General features: G+C 49.3%; 1 protein-coding gene across 1 annotated transcript; it reads right to left on the minus strand.

Moving 5' to 3' along the window:
* On the minus strand, nucleotides 6,660–15,046 carry TMEM214 (transmembrane protein 214). Its single transcript, XM_018055526.1, has 17 exons — nucleotides 14,841–15,046; nucleotides 13,646–13,845; nucleotides 12,941–13,091; nucleotides 12,524–12,658; nucleotides 12,196–12,278; nucleotides 11,677–11,782; nucleotides 11,500–11,581; nucleotides 11,123–11,224; nucleotides 10,611–10,752; nucleotides 10,091–10,182; nucleotides 9,760–9,808; nucleotides 9,455–9,568; nucleotides 9,086–9,203; nucleotides 8,479–8,575; nucleotides 8,091–8,259; nucleotides 7,810–7,961; nucleotides 6,660–7,592 (listed from the first exon to the last, which is right to left on the minus strand). The coding sequence occupies exons 1-17, from the start codon at nucleotides 14,983–14,985 to the stop codon at nucleotides 7,466–7,468; spliced, it is 2,064 nt and encodes a 687-aa protein (XP_017911015.1). The 5' UTR covers nucleotides 14,986–15,046; the 3' UTR covers nucleotides 6,660–7,465.

Consider the following 16,885-nt stretch of genomic DNA (forward strand, 5'->3'; position numbering starts at 1 on the left):
GTCTTTTCCAATGAGTCAGCTCTTCGCATCAGGTGGCCAAAGGATTGGAGTTTCAGCTTCAACGTCAGTCCTTACAATGAACACCCAGGACTGATCTCCTTTAGGATAGACTGGTTGGACCTCCTTGCAGTCCAAGGGACTCTCAAGAGTCTTCTCCAACACCACAGTTCAAAAACACCGATTTTTCTGTGCTCAGCTTTCTTTATAGTCCAACTCTCACATCCATACATGACAACTGGAAAAACCATACCCTTGACTAGACGGACCTTTGTTGGCAAAGTAATGTCTCTGCTTTTTAATACGCTGTCTAGGTTGGTCATAACATTCCTTCCAAGAAGTGTCTTTTTATTTCATGGCTGCAATCACCATCTGCAGTGATATTGGAGCCCAGAAAAATAAAGTCAGACACTGTTGCCACTGTTTGCCCATCTATTTGTCATGAAGTGATGGGACTGGATGCCATGGTCTTAATTTTCTGAATGCTGAGCTTTAAGCCAACTTTTTCACTCTCCTCTTTCACTTTCATCAAGAGGCTTTTTAGTTCCTCTTCACTTTTTGCCATAAGGGTAGTGTCATCTCCATATCTGAGGTTATTGATATTTCTCCCAGCAATCTCAATTCCAGCTTGTGCTTCATCCAGTCCAGCATTTCTCATGATGTACTCTGCATGTAAGTTAAATAAGTAGGGTGACAATATACAGCCTCGAAGTACTCCTTTCCCAATTTGGAACCAGTCTGTTGTTCCATGTCCAGTTCTAACTGTTGCTTCCTGACCTGCATACAGGTTTCTCAAGAGGCAGGTCAGGTGGTCTGGTATTCCCATCTCTCTCAGAATTTTCCACAGTTTGTTGTGATCCACACAGTCAGAGGCTTTGGCATAGTCAATAAAACAAAAAGATGTTTTTCTGGAACTCTCTTGCTTTTTCGATGATCCAGCGAATGCTGGTTCTGGTTCCTCTGCCTTTTTTGATCTCTGGTTCCTCTGCCTTTTCTAAAACCAGCTTGAACATCTGGAAGTTCACGGTTCACGTATTGCTGAAGCCTGGCTTGGAGAATTTTGAGCATTACTTTACTAGCATGTGAGATGAGTGCAATTGTGCGGTAGTTGGAGCATTCTTGGGCATTGCCTTTCTTCGGGATTGGAATGAAAACTGACCTTTTCCAGTCCTGTGGCCACTGCTGAGTCTTCCAAATTTGCTGGCATATTGAGTGCAGCACTTTCACAGCATCATCTTTCAGGATTTGAAATAGCTCAACTGGAATCTCATCACCTCCACTAGCTTTGTTCATAGTGATGCTTCCTAAGGCCCACTTGACTTCACATTCCAGGATATCTGGCTCTAGGTGAGTAATCACACCATCATGATTATCTGGGTCATGAAGATCTTTTTTGTATAGTTCTTCTGTGTATTCTTGCCATGTCTTCTTAATATCTTCCTCTTCTGTTAGGTCCATACCATTTCTGTCCTTTATCGAGCCCATCTTTGCATAAAATGTTCCCTTGGTATCTCTAATTTTCTTGAAGAGATCTCTAGTCTTTCCCATTCTATTGTTTTCCTCTATTTCTTTGCATTGATTGCTGAGGAAGGCTTTCTTATCTCTTCTTGCTATATTCTTTGGAACTCTGCTTTCAAATGGGTATATCTTTCCTTTTCCCCTTTGCTTTTCGCTTCTCTTCTTTTCACAGCTATTTGTAAGTCCTCCTCAGACAGCCATTTTGCTTTTTTGCATTTCTTTTTCTTGGGGATGGTCTTGATTCCTGTCTCCTGTACAATGTTACGAACCTCCATCCACAGTTCATCAGGTACTCTGTCTATCAGATCTAGTCCCTTAAATCTATTTCTCATTTCCACTATATAATCATAAGGGATTTCATTTAGGTCATACCTGAATGGTCTAGTGGTTTTCTCCACTTTCTTCAATTTCAGTCTGAATTTGGCAATAAGGAGTTCATGATCTGAGCCACAGTCAGCTCCCAGTCTTGTTTTTGCTAAGGTCTTGTTTTTGCTAACTGTATAGAGCCTCTCCATCTGTGGCTACAAAGAATAAAATCAATCTGATTTTGGTGTTGACCATCTCGTGATGTCCATGTGTAGAGTCTTCTCTTGTGTTGGTGGAAGAGGGTGTTTGCTATGACTAGTGTGTTCTCTTGGCAGAACTCTATTAGCCTTTGCCCTGCCTCATTCTGTACTCCAAGGCCAAATTTGCCTGTTACTCCAGGTGTTCCTTGACTTCCTACTTTTGCATCCCAGCCCCCTACAATGAAAAGGACATCTTTTTGGGGTGTTAGTTCTAGAAGGTCTTGTAGGTCTTCATAGAACTGTTTAACTTCAGCTTCTTCAGCGTTACTGGTCAAGGCATAGACTTGGATTATCGTGATATTGAATCGTTTGCCTTGGAAACGAACAGGCTAAACTTTAAATCTGAGGTTTGCGTTGTTACCGAACGCACACCAGGGTTCACGTCTGTGGGCATCCACAAAGCAGGTTAACCTCTTCCCATTGATTTAACTTCATTCTGCTGCTGCAAAGGCTACCTACCATTGTGTTGGAGAGCATTAGCTCGGGGCGGTTTTCTTGGAGCGATGTTTACCACGCTCTCTTTCTTGGGAGAAGGTGGGGTTAGAAAGCAGAAGCTATTTAATTACGTTGCTTGGGGCTTTTGTTTCTGAGGGAAATTCACATAACATACAATTAACTATTTTAAAATATGAACAATTCAGTATCATTTAGTACATTCATAGTGTTCTGCAAATGATCACCTCTCTCTGATTGAAAAACTTTTTCTCACTCTGGAAGAACACCTGCTAACCCTGAAAGTAAGCACTCCCATCTGCATTTCACCCAACCCCCGGCAACGACTAATTGGCTGTCTCCACGGATTTACCTTATTCTGGAGATTTCATATAAAACCATAAAATATGTGACCTTTCGTGCTTGATTTCTTTCACTTATGTTTTGAGACTCATGGACATTGCAGCATGTATTGGTCCTTTGTCCCTTTTATGGCTAAATAATATTCCATTCGGTTGTCCATTCTTCTGTTTATGTCTTTCCCCACCTTTTGGCTTTTATAAATAATAGTGCTACAAACATTCATGTACAAGTTTCTGTGTGGATTTATATTTTCATTTGTCTTGGGTACACTTAGGAATGGAATTGCTGAGTTTTATGGTATTTGTATGTTTAACTCTTTGAGGAACTGCCAAACAGTTTTCCACAACTGTTGAACAATTGTACATTCCCACCACCAATGTAAGAGGGTGCTGATTTCTCCACATCCTTGTCAACATTTATTTTCTGTATTTTTTATTGTAGGCCACGTTTCAATAAGTTGAGCTCAATTAGTAATAAGCAATTTTGTGTCATTAAAGTTTTTTAAATCATCATTTGACTAGTCATTTCTCATCTGCTTTGTACCAAAATTTACTGAAATATTCATCTTATTGTTGGGACAATTTATATCCAAAATTTTCATGATTAATACTGCTACAATAAATGTTATATGTAAATCTTTGTTCACACTTCTGTTTACTTCTGTATCTTCTAGAATATATTCATAGGAGTGGAACTACTTGGTAAAGTAATATGAAACTTTCTAGGCTTTTGACAAATGTTACCAAATTACTTCCTAGAAACATTATACCAGTTTCTATCATAGCATTCTGGAGAAGGAAATGGCAACCCACTCCAGTACTCTTGCCTGGAGAATCCCAAGGATGGTGGAGCCTGGTGGGCTTCCATCTATGGGGTCGCACAGAGTCAGACATGACTGAAGCGACTTAGCAGCAGCAGCAGCATCATAGCATTCACTGAATAAATCACTTAAAAATTTTTTTTTGTCAACATGAAAGGCAAAAATAAGTGGTTATCTTAAATTTGCATCTCTTTGGCAGTGAAATGGACTTTTCCTCCCAAGTCTATTGTTCATTTGCATTTCTTTTATAAAGTATCTTTCATCCATATTTTTATTGTTGCTTAGTGCTTTTCTTACTGCTTTGTAATTCTTCAATAATGTTTATGATAAGCTCAATAAGGCAACAGAGGCCTTGACCAGCCTACCAACCAGACCATTCCATCTAACAACAGCAGAATACATATGCTGAGTACATGGAGTATTCTCTAGGATAGCCCACATATTAGGTAATGTCTCAATAAATTTAAAAAGATTGAAATCATGCAAAGCATGATTAAGGTAAACTACAGACTTCAGATGAGTGCTGGGTGATAGTGGCGTGTCAGTATAGGTTCACTGCTGTTGACAGTGAGGGAACCTGAAGTGCCGGGGCAACGAAACGGTGCTTTTTGCTGAATTTTGATGTGAACTTAAAACTGCTATTAAAAAATCTATTAAAAATTAATAACTTGTGTACTAAAATAGTAAAAGTATATACTGAGGTATATCCAACATGTTTCAACTCTTAATTCTAATAGGTAAAATATTCAATAGGTATTTGCTCATACACTGAATGATGAAAATTCTTTCTTATACCTCCGGTCTGGGCAATGAAACCACAGGTTAAGAATGGAACACCAGATACAGAAAAGCAAGGTCCTTTGCACCCTCAAGTCCTTCAGGGAGCAGAACCAGGAAGGTGATTAGAAAATGAATTCATCACTTTAAGTGTTCACTTAAATCCAAACTCCTTCAGGAGAGATAAGACATATTAAAATGCTCAGAGGTCCTCCAACCATTGAAATTTCTGTATTATTGACAACTGGGTCACCCTGGAATAGGGCAGAGCAGGTATGCCTGTCTTTGTGGGCAACGCTCCATTCTGAGAGTGGTGACATTTGGGAACAGGCTGGCAACGCCACAGGCATGAGTCCAGCAACATTATCTATCCATAGTAAGTTAGGCTCCCCTCCACCCACCCTGCTCTAAAGCTGAAGCTGTAGACAGGGTACAAGTAGCCAAAAGAGACCAAAAATATGCATTGAGACTTAGATAAATGGAAAGAAGTGTTCTGTATGTATTCTGCTGTTGTTGGACAGAATGGTCTGGTTGGTAGATTGGTCAAACTAGTAACTAAAGCTAGTAAGAGATAATAGTACTCAAACTGCCCTTCAGTTACATGATGTGTTATCTGTAGAACTCCAGCTGTGTGTGAAAAGTAAAGTTAAAATGTCTAGAAGTGATCTTCAAGATGTCAGTTGACTTCCAGTAACACCAGTCGTCAGTGTGCCTGCCTGCCTGTCAGCACCAGTATACTCCACCAGTCTATACTCGTGCAGCTAACTGGCTTGGCTTGGATCCCTGTAGAGTTGTGCTAAAGTGAAATATCTACATGTCTGATCTAGTTTTAACGGATAGCAGATGCAGTGGATAGAAGAAACATTCTGACCATTCCAGTATCAGGTATCTATCCAAAAATGCCGATTGAGGTGTCAGTAGCGTTCCTGTGAGAGGCTGTGGAGAGCCCAGTTAACCTGAGTTAAAGAAAAACGTTGTATCCCAGGATTACATGTTAGAAATTAGATGACTCCAATAAGGTAGTAGTGTACACACTAGAATCCAAGGAAGCACTTTTAAGTGGGATTCTCTGAGTTGCTGGATTGAAAGTCCAGTCCAGCAGCCTCGGTTGGACTTGAAGTCATTGTACGGGATGGCCCTGCACTGGTGCCAACCCAAGCTCACACCGGCTCATTTTCTTCAATTTGTCTTGAATTCAGGCCAGTTACTAGGATTCACTCAAGAATTGAAGCCATCCCAAACTGATTTTAGGTAAAGAACTGAAGCAATGGAACATGTCTGGGGACCTGTGGACAGTCCCGCCAGCAGGCCTACACTTTGGTCCTTCGTGAGGTGGAGTTTCTTTTTTTTTTCTGGGAAAAAATGGTCATGGCTGACTGCCACTACAAAAGCAGGCTTCTGCCCAGTGTGGTAAGTTACATCCTAACAAGGAAAGGAAGATGTTACAGTCCTCATGACTTCCCTTTGTGTCAAAATTTTGCTATGCTTGTTGCTGGATAATCCTGGCGCTGAAAAATGGAGGCAGCACCACAGGGCCACCTGTGATAGGGAAAGTGGCAGCTGGCCATTACCCCTGCTAGTCATCCCAGGCATTCGTGATGGAAAAGGAACTCAACCCATGGACGCTGAAGTGGGCAGTGCACCTCTAGGACTGCTTATATTCTTTAAACACTCAAGGAAAGAAACTTCAGGCGAGAACTAAAAAACCCGTGCAGTTAGCTGACTTGTAGTCTCAACTCAAATTAAAAGGGACATGGGTGATAAACCATTGACTCATGTGTCTCTTGGAGTTCTGAATCTTTCACTCACTGCCTATAAAATGAACCAATTAATAACTGAAGGTCCCGGCAAGGAAGGAGGCATCCTCTGATTGCTGGCCAAAAGTCTCTAGGACACTCTCCGCAACTTTTCCAGGCATATAATCCTCAAGCTACAAAGGCAATCTTGGGACATGAATCACAGGACAAGTGACACGATAAGTGAGCAAGTAGGGTGTCTAGAACCCTTGACAGGCCAAACTTTAGAATGATGGAAGCAGGCTTTCCTTGCCAGAAGCTCAACTACAGCCAGAGGCTACAACCTTTGGGAGGGCAGAGGGCCAAAGAGTGTGTAGGAGCTCACATTTTGTCGTCCTGTCCACAACTGTAGGCATTTCTATATGAAGAAGCAGAGAGAAAAACCAGAAATCACATCTGTGTCCTTTATTCCACCAAGTGGGCACATCCACAAGCCACATGCTGTGTCCTGTCTCAACAGGTTGCTGGATGGTTTCCTGGGCCTGAGGAACATGACGACCTGGGCTCTGCTCTCCAGACAGATGGCAGGGGTGGGCAGCAGAGCAGGGCTGAACACGGAGGTTGAGACCTCCCCAGCACTGAAGGGGGACAGAGGGCAAGGATGCAGGACCATGATGGCAGGGACAGTAGGCGCCTTGAAGGACCTAAGTTGAACATTTTGAGGTGAGAGGCCTCTCCACCCAGGCCTCCATGTCCACGGACAGCCACACCCAGACTGTCAGTAGAGACAAAGCTGCTACCACTCACTGTGGTGCTACATTCTTCTAGATTCTTCTAGAAGTCCCTTTTTTTTTCTGCCGTGGTTAAGGTCTGGGAGCAGGAATCATTTGTCAGAATGCAGAAGCCACTTGCTGAAGTCCACCTTTTCAAGATGAGCTGTTTGAGGCTTCAAGAATGAGAAAGAAGGAAGTGGAGAGCAGAGACAAGAGAGGCTACCAGGCCCAAGGACAGAGGCTGGGAGCCATGTGCAGTCGGGCAAAGCAGTGGTCAGTGGAGTCGTGGGTTGGAGGCTGAGATACCTCTGGGCTCATTGCCACCAAACCGGAAGAACCGAGGCAGAGGCAGCCTACCACCTGCTGAGGAGATAGAACTTAGGCACCAAGTAACAAAGACTCCGCTGCAGAATTGCCACTCTCTGCCCCAACAGTCTCCACTGGTCTGCTCCAGACAGAGCCCAGTGGCCAGGGAGGCAGGGCCTACTGCTGGGATATCATGGCAAGTGCCCAGTCTAAGAAAGCCACTGTGGTGTCCTGTAGTCTGAGCCAGGTCCAGTGGGCAGCCTCACTGAGCTGTGTCTTCATGCAGTCCCAAGTCACCTCGCCTCTGGGAGGAAAGCAGACATTTTGGAGGTTGGGAAATTGTGATGTGCAGCTGTGTCAAGTCAAAGAGCTCTAGCTCATACTCACAACCCGGATCCCAAAGTGCCCAGGGGATGCGCAGGGGGCAGGGCAGAATGAGAAAACCAAATGGGGAGCTGTGTCCCTGGAGAAAGGGCCTGGGGCCACAGGCCTCCTGCTGGAGCCATGGGGTAGGGTCTCACCTGCATGCCTCGTGGCAATGCTCCTGGATCTGGGCCAGGGCCTCAAGCAGCATGTGCCATGTGGGCAGCAGGATGCTGTGGTAAAGAAACAGGAGCAGCTCCCTCAGAGAACGGACCAGCTGGTTCAGGGTGTCAGGGAGCTGGGTCTGTACCTGGACCATGGAGAATGGACAGGTTAGAACGACAGGGAAGGCAGTCCACGTGGGGCTGCACCTTCCCAAGAACACAGCCCATCCGGCGAGAGGTCAGAGCCTTCTCCGACCTCTGTGTCTCCGGCTTACCCTCTGGAAGAGGTTGGCGAGGCTGTCACTGAACCAGGCAAGGTGTGAGGCACAGTGGGCAGAAAGGAAGCTGACGGTGGCATTGGTGTGGGCCCAGGCCAGCTGCAAGCCAGGCCTCACCACAGTCAGCAGGTGGGAGCCCCAGGCTGGCAATGTCTTCTCCAGCCAGCTGTAGGGGAGACACAGAGGGAGGAAGAAGGTGTCTGGAGTTTCCCAAGCAGGCTGGCCTAAGAACAGCCGGGGCAAGAGAGGCCTTGGGAGGGGAGAACCACAGCGGCTTCCCATTGACTGTCAATGCCATCACCACCCTTAACAGGCAAGCCCTCTCTCTTCCACGCCTCCCTCTCCCCGCCAGGTCCCCTCCCACCCCGACCCCCGGAGGTCTCACCTGTAGCCCTGAAGGCTGTAGGAGTAGATCTTGGTGCATGCTTGTTGGCCAGCAGGCAAGACACCAGATGACTGAAGCAGCCGGCCAGAAAGGGAAGCTGCAGAGAGGGGGCCTCAGGTGAGTAGGGAGGTTAGTGGGGCAGAGACTGTGGAGGCAGGCACTACAGGCCCCAGAGCAGGCCCAGTGAGGGATGGGGCAGAACTGGACATGCTCACGGGGTCGCAGAGCTGGCTCCACTATGCTCTGGAGCACATGTGGAGGGAGGGATGCAGGCCAGGGGAGCAAGAAGGGTGCTGCCAGGTGGAGCTGTGGACTTGGGCATTAGGAAACCTCGGGTTTGAGGGTCAGCCTTTCTACTTCCTAGCTGTGATCTTATGCTAATTGGTAAATCTTTCTGAGCCTCAATTTCCTCAGAAATTAAAAACAAGATAACACTACTCAAATAAGACCATGAATATGCAAGGATTTCTACAATGCAAAGCACAGACACATCTGTTAGAAAAATGTCTGTTCTGGAGTGTGTGTGGGGGCGGGGAGTGGTACATCCAGCTCTGTGTCCCTACAAAAAGCCCCTGGTTATCTCCTTTGCCAGCCAATCCCTGCTTACCCTGGAAAGAGCTGTGTGACCGGAAGTCATGGCATAGGAAACCTATGGCAAAGACCAGCACCAACAGGAGTAGCCGTGTCCAGGGCAGCCGGAAGCCCCGAGCCTGCTGCAACAGACTCTAAAAGGAGAAGGGGCAGGTTGCAGTGGTCAGAAGGGAGAGGGGCTGGCCCTGGCCTCCTAAGGCAGGCCTCAAGCTAGGCCTTCCACAGAGAGGATCCAGCCCTCACACTACTCCAGAGGTGGTGGGGGCTCCAGCGGCAGGTGGGGCAGGAATGTTATACAGGTCCAACCCAGGGTGTGCAGAGACCACAAGGAGAACAGTCTATGGGTGGTGGTGGGAGGCGAGGGCAGCGGGCTGGGCGCTGGCACCTTGCAGGCCGAGTCGCAGGTTACGACATCCTGATTGCTGCCGCTGCCCTTTCTCAGTAGATCCTGGTTGGTAAGCTTGAAGGACTGAATGGTTTCTTGCAAAGACTTCTGCGTCTGTAGAGTAAGAGAAGTCTAGGCTGAGAATGTTAAGATTTAGCCCACGAGGGAACCCTGAGCTTCCATTCCGCTTAGTATTCCACGCCAGAAGTGCTAACAGAGCGCCTTCCCAGAAAGCCGGGCCAGTGGCGGAGGGTACGAACCCAGAACCCAGACGAGGCCTAACCTGCCATGTCTTCCCAGCTCACCTTCTTGGGAATCCGCTCCCAGGACCTGAGCAGGTGCTCCAACAGCAGGCTGTGGGGAAAGCACAATCCTTTCCCATCAGGAGGCCCACCTGGCCCCTCCCGTCCTCCATGGGCCCCAGCTCCTTCAGGTTGAAAGACCCTCTATGCCCCGTCCTCCACCCCCACAGAGGAGCAGCTTCCTGGAAGCCTCCCTGCAAAGCCCCCACAGGTATGAGCCTGAACAACAGTGACAAACATCCCCCTTCTGCTTTCGGACAGGACACATCACGAAAAGTGAATTAAGGTTTCTCTGTGTGGATCGGAGGCAGGTGACCCCCACCCCCCCACCTGCCTGGACTGTGACAGGTGCTTGGGATAGAGCTGCCGCCATACGCTGGTGCTGAGGGGGTCCACCATCAGGCACTCGGTCAGGCTTCTCAGGAGCTGCACAGGAGATAGAAGGGAGAGACTGCTGGACCCTGGGCAATGGTGGGGAGTGCTAAGAGCTAACTCCCCCTCTTAGTGCCAAGTGGGGCACCCCAGGCAGCACTCCACCCTGAAGGGCGGAGAAATTGTGCCCATACCCTCAAAATCTCCAAGAGGCTGTAAAGGGGAGGAAGGGGCTCCTGAGATCAAAATTCACTTGTCTGCAAGGGACCATGAGAGACTGGTCAGATCTGAACAGGCTGCCTTTTCAGCTCCATTCTTCCGAGGGTGAAGCATAAGGGAGCCAGCAGTTGGCTGTTGGGACCAAGCTGGGGAGGGGGGCAGAGAGGGGAGAAAACAGGCTCCCAGTGGCAGGGCCTGTCAGCAGATAGGGACCTCACAACAGACCCCAAGAAGGAGAAAGGCACCTCCCACCAGCTCCTCACCTCTTTCTTCATCTCTGGAGGGCAGCCAGGGGTGGCTCTGGACAAGAAGGAGGGGAAGTAGGTATGTAGCGTGGATTCCGGCTTTGCCCCAAATGCCAGCACCTTCAGTCGTGGGTATAGCTGACATAGCTGCTCCTGCAGGCTGTGGAGGGGGTTGAGAGGAGAGCTGAGCATAGACTCTAACTGGCTTTGCGTGCTGTGTCCCTTGTACCTGCTGCAAAGTCCACACCCTGCCCAAGGTGGTGGTCATGAAGGGCCTTGTAATGGTTCTGCATCTTTCTAGACTCAGAGACTTCTTGGAAAATCTGCTCAGTCATGGGTCCCCTCCCCAGAAAATGCCCACAGGTCAATCACCATTGAGGGCCCATGTAATTCCAAGGGTTCAACGATCCTGTGAACATGTGGGTTGATAATCTAAGATTGAGGGTGGCAGGAGGTGAAGGGACAGATGTAATGTCCTAACCCTCTTGCTGGGGTCCTTCACAGCAGGTTGTGCCCTGGGACAGCCCTACCTGGGAGTCAAGGAGTTGTTGGGCATATAGGCAAAGTCCAGAAGTGGGAAGAGGTCCTTGGGGCCAATCATGCCAAAGCCCTTGGTGAGGTTGGGGTGCATCCTGTGGGGGAGGAAAGAAACAGGCTTACTGGGGAATACCTCCCTGGCCACGGTCCCAGCTAAGAACATCTAAGAAAAAGGGCATAAACTCCACTCTATCCCCCCAACTTCCTGGCTCCCTCCCTTTCCTTCTTCACTACCATTCTGACTTGGGAGGAGCTGGTCCTGATGCTTCTTCATATCTATGGAAACCAGGATCACAGCATCCCATTTTGCTGAAATAGCTACCTGAAAACACCCTGGGCTTGCTCTTCCCCTACACTCCCAATTACTCACAGGAGCAGCCGATCCAGGTATGCAATGGCGAAGGGAGACAGAGACTTGATGCCCAGCACAGGCAGCATAATCCCCAGCCACACTGTGGAGACAAAGGTCAGGGAGGAAGCCTCAAGCCTGGATCCACTGGGGACATTAAAGAGGAACTTCCAGCTCCAAAACGTTTCTTTCTTTTACCTCTCAGTCCCTCGGTGAGGTTGGTAAAACCCGCTTGACCCAGGGCCCACATGATGGTCAGACACTTGGCTGGTCGGCTCTGGTGGGACCTCAGCAGTTCTAGGAACTGGGGAGACCAGTGAGGGAGGCAGGTTGGGAAAGGGCAAAGCACCAGAAGCACCCCCAAAGCCAAAGAAGACAGAATTCAACTGGGAGAGGACAATGGAGCCGTGCGGTAACGTGGCGGAGTGACTCAGAGCACAGACTCCGGCACCAGGCTATGGTCTTCACTCACATTTATCACTTACTAGTTGACCAACTCTACAAAGTAACTGACCCCTTCTGTGGCTCAATCTTCTCATCTATGAAATGGGAACAATAGCGGTACCTACCTCATATATGCACATAGTGCTAATGCCGTTAGCTAACTACTTGTCTTACAGAACCTCCCGCATCCCTTAACTGGGTTCAACAGAGTCAATTCTGCCCAGTCTCCCCAGTCCTGGCCTCCCAATGGCCCCATCACAACCCTGAGCTCACCTTGCCTAGGTTCGTGGTGACAATCTTGGGCTTGTCTTGCAGAATGGCCTGGATACAGATGCGGTAACCATGCAGTGACTCCCCTGGAGATACACATTCTCAGACCCATATATACTAACCAGCACCCCAAACCTGTAATCTCCCTTTCAACAGCTGAGAGCCCAGAACCCAGGCCCAGGGAGTCCTAGCATCCTCCTTCTTTTCCAAGAGTGCTGGAATTAGCATGTTTCTCTGCTAAAACAGAACCTCTTCAGGTACTCTAGAAGCAGGAAAAAGGGGATTAGGTTCCCAAGATAGGACTGGCCTAATTCTTACGGAACCCTCTCACCTGGAGTCTTATCCAGTTCTTGTAGCATGGTGAATAGACAGTGGTCAAAAAAGAGCTCCAGGGATCCTGCAGCCTTTGCCAGTAGCCCTCGGATGATGCCACGCAGCTCCCGGCTCACCAGGCTGTAGGGATAATCTGGGGTCGATAGGCCTCACATGAGAGCTAGCACCAGAAGCCTCTGCTAGCTCTGAGGCTCTGCTTTGCTCCCTGAGAACTGTGAGGGCAGAGGTCACTGCACTGTGGCTGGCATCCTCCCTATTTCAATGAGGCCCAGAAACTTTGAAGCCATGCTAATCTGAGGACAGCTCAAATCACCCGGGTAAGTCAGGGCAGTGGGGGTCATGGGGCTCAGTTACTAAGTAATGCGCTTACATACAGCCCTTTCAGAATTTTCTTCAACTCATCTGGAGAACTAACCGTGAGGATGCTGGCTAAGTGTGGGTTCACTCGGAGGTACTTGGAGCTTGTAGTTGAGATAGCTGGCCAGGTCCTTCAACCACACAGATGGGTTCCCAGAGAACACACTCTGGCTCTTGTCCAGTTCCTTCTGCAGATCTGCCAGGTCCAGCTGCCAGGAACACAGGCCCCTCATGGTGAATTGCGGGTGTAGAGTAATGGGGTAGAGGTGGGGAAATGGTTGAACTAGGTGATGGCAGGAAAAACAAAGGGTTTCTGCTTTTCGATGCAAGTATGTGGAATGCCATACTTTTGTTGCATCCAGATCTTCAGGAACTAGAGAACAAGATAATTGTAACTGGTGATCTCAAGAACTAATACTCTTGGGTCCCTCACATGTTCAAGGGGAGAAACAGAAGACCGAAAGTGAAAGATCATTCCTTCCTTGGCGGGAGGAACCAGTTTTTCTAAACCCTCTGTGTATCTCTGGATTTTCCAGGTTTTCCTCTCACTAATCTATGGTTCTCTATAAACTCATTCCCTTTCTATCCTAAGCGCAGACACTGCATCCCACTGGGTTTCCATCCTTTCCTGAAGGCCTCCTCTGAGTCAGCAGTGTCCCTCATCCCACAGGTCCCTCAGCAGCCCGTCCCTGTCCCACTTCTTTCATCCTCTCTACTCCTCGGGTCCTCATTCTTCCCCTGCCTAAAGTCTCGGCACACTCACAGCTTTCAGTGCCTCCTCCAGGCTGCGAAAGCGGCCCTGCTTCTGGTTCTGGTTGGTGAGGGTCGCCACCTTCTTAGCCTGCTTCTTGTTCCCCGGTTTCTTAGGCTCCACAGCAGGAGGTGGAACCTGCTCCTTATTCTGCCGCTTCATGATTTTCTCAAAGCCCCGCTCATACAGGGTGCTTGTCGTCTGGATTGGAGCTGGGGTAATGACAGGCAGAGAAAGGGGGGCAGCCCTGAATCAGGAGGGCCTCACAGAAACAGTGGTCCCTCCCCACACACTGGCACTTAATCTCCAGAGAGGAGCCTGCCTCAAAGCCCCTTCCTGCATCCTGCTTAAGGACCCCTCCTGGTGGCTTCTTTCAGTTCCCACAGCTCTTGAGTTCATGGGCTCTTTCAGAGATAAGGCATTTCTTTATTAGGAAATCAGAGCATGGGAAAATTGGGCAGGTGGGTGGTGTCCAACACAGAGGGCTGGCTTCTTTATTGAGTGGCTACCAGTTTGGGAAATTACAGTTTTCCCATCTTGGTTCTACGCCAGTTCCTCTTGGTTCTGATGTGACAGTTCTATAATCAACAAGTGGCAAGCATTCTCTGCTCCTCCAGGAGGCTTTGAGGAAACAGGCACCGCTTGGAATAATACCTGATGGGTGTGGAGATGCGTACGGTGGATCATTTTCTCCCACTGCCGGGCCTCATGAGCGTCCGGGTCCCCACGCCCACCCCCTACCTGCAGGTTACTTAAGGCGGGGGCCCAGTTTGTGATGAACCAGACAGCCTCTCCGCAGTTCCCGGACACCTGCCCGGCGAGGCCAGGCTATAGGGCTCGGGGACAGCTGGCAGGGAGCGTGTGCTGTCTGCTGAGAGTCCTAAGACCGGAATCCCGGTCCCCTCAAACAAGTGATCCTGGGGAAGTCGTCTAACTTCGTTGGGCCTCAGTTTACTCATGTGAGTGGCGAGGACGGCGACCTCCCTCGCGCTGTCTACCTCTTGTGAGGGTCAAGAGAAACGCCAGGGGAGCGCCGGCTGAACTGGGAGGTACCGATCCGCAGGAGAGCTCGCGACTCCAGGAGCTCAGGGGTGTTTGGACCATCTGGGTCCCGGTAGCTGCTCGCTACCACCCGGGGTGGGGAGGTGGGCCGCAGACCTGGGGCGGGGCGAGGGCTACATGGGGCGGCGGGCTGGTGGGTACTCACGGGTCAGGTCGTACTTCCATACTCCGTTCGCCTCCCCGAGCGCCCGGCGGTCCCCTCCGCCGCCTTTACCACTGCCGCCGGCCCCAGCCCGCCGCCCCTTCTTCACCACCTCCCAGCGCCCCCCACCTGCCGTCTTGGCCGCCATGGTTCCGACCCTCCCGCCACGGCCACCTCCCCGAGCTTTCCGGTCCGGCGCGGACGCGCCGCGCTCTGCCACGTTTCCTCGCAGGGCTTCGCGGCGCGTGACGCCACCCGCAAGGCAGCTTGGTACTTGTAGTCGTTGGTGTTTGCCGGGTTCTTCCACGCTAGGGGTCGGCGCGGAGTCAGGAGCCTTTCTCAGCAAAACAAAACAAAACAAAACAGCCAAGCAAAAGATATTGAGATGAGAGGCTACTGCTTTCGGACAACTTTTATTGAGCCAACCAGTCCATCCTAAAGGAGATCAGTCCTGGGTCTGATCAGGACTGATGCTGAAGCTGAAACTCCAATCCTTTGGCCACATGGTGCGAAGAGCTGACTCATTGGAAAAGACCCTGATGCTGGGAAAGTTTGCGGGCAGGAGGAGAAGTGGACGACAGAGGATGAGATGGTTGGACGGCATCACCGACTCAATGGGCATGGTTTGGGTGGACTCCGGGAGTTGGTGATGGACAGGGAGGCCTGGCCTGTGCGGTTCATGGGGTCGCAGAGTCGGACACGACTGAGCGACTGGACTAAACTGAACATGGAAGTATTGGGTGACTTGGTGGAAATTTAACTGTTTCTGGTTTTCTTTCCGTTCTAGCTGTGCATAAAGGATGGAATGAAAATAATTCTTCTCAGCTCCTGGGAGAGTTTGTGGATGAAATGCTCCCTTCCTTCCAGGAAAGTGCTAGTTTTTCTGTTGCTAAAGATTAAACTTTGAGTTTAACGAGCTATTAAAAAAAGCTATTGTGAAGGAACAGGGAAGAGAGACGGAGCTTGAGGATTCCTCGCCTTGAGGCAGTGTTTGGAGTGGGGTGGGGCAGGAAGTGGAGTGCGGAGAGTCCTTGAAAGGAGGCAGAGAAAAGTTTTGGCCCTGGGACAGCCAGCGCTGGGTTTCCCCTTGCGGGAAGTGGGAAAGAAAAGGCTCTGACTCCCTCCGCAGAAGTCAGTCCCAAGTCCCAGGTGTGGCAGGGAAGCGATCAAGAACAGAAGACCTGAGGAACTACTTAAGCAGGTTACCTGCTCAGACACTCCCTATCTCTGGAGATCCCTTGGGCCATGCTTGTTGTATCACGTGAAACCTCAAAACTGGAAGCATCCTGGCAGAGGAGTATGAGTGAACGTGAACTAGAAGTGATTTATCATGATTAAGGAAATGTGCTATTTCATATGCCCTGCCATGCCAAGTTTTTTTCAGTCCTATCTGACTTCATGTGATCCTATGGACTGTAACCTGCCAGGCTCCTCTGTCCATGGGATTCTCCAGGCAAGAATACTGGAGTGAATTGCCCTTCTCCAGGGGATCATCCCAACCCAGGGATCAAACCTGCATCTTTTAAGTCTCTTGCATTGACAGGATGGTTCTTTTTACCACTAGTGCCACATGGGAAGCTTACTACTTAATGTACAGTCCCACATTTGACTATGAGATTCATACCTGCCATACTGAGGAACAGGCCAGGCAAGCGCTTATCGTAAGAACTAGAGTCCAGCTTCCCACAGGATGCGTAGTTTAGGGAGTGATGAATTCCTTTGGGAAGGAGATTAGAGAAGGCTTCCTAAAGGAGATGACACTGGAAATGTGTCCTGAGGAATGGGCAAATAGTCAATGGTTGGGGATTAGGGCAAGTGGAGAGAACAGGCCAGGTGTATGGACTTGATGTAAGCAAAGGCCTACAAAGGTGGGACAAAGCGGGGCAAGTCTGGGAGACTGGAAGTAGTTCAATGTGACAGTGCTTCATGGATTTTGGAGGTAATGTGGTTGGACAGGGACCTAAGCCCTTATGCCAAGGTCCTTGCCTGTCACATTTTACCTTTGTCCTGCAGATCGTGGGAAGCCAGTAGGAAAATGGCATACCTAC

Source organism: Capra hircus, chromosome 11 (genome assembly GCF_001704415.2).
Source record: "Capra hircus breed San Clemente chromosome 11, ASM170441v1, whole genome shotgun sequence".
Lineage (NCBI taxonomy): Eukaryota > Metazoa > Chordata > Mammalia > Artiodactyla > Bovidae > Capra > Capra hircus.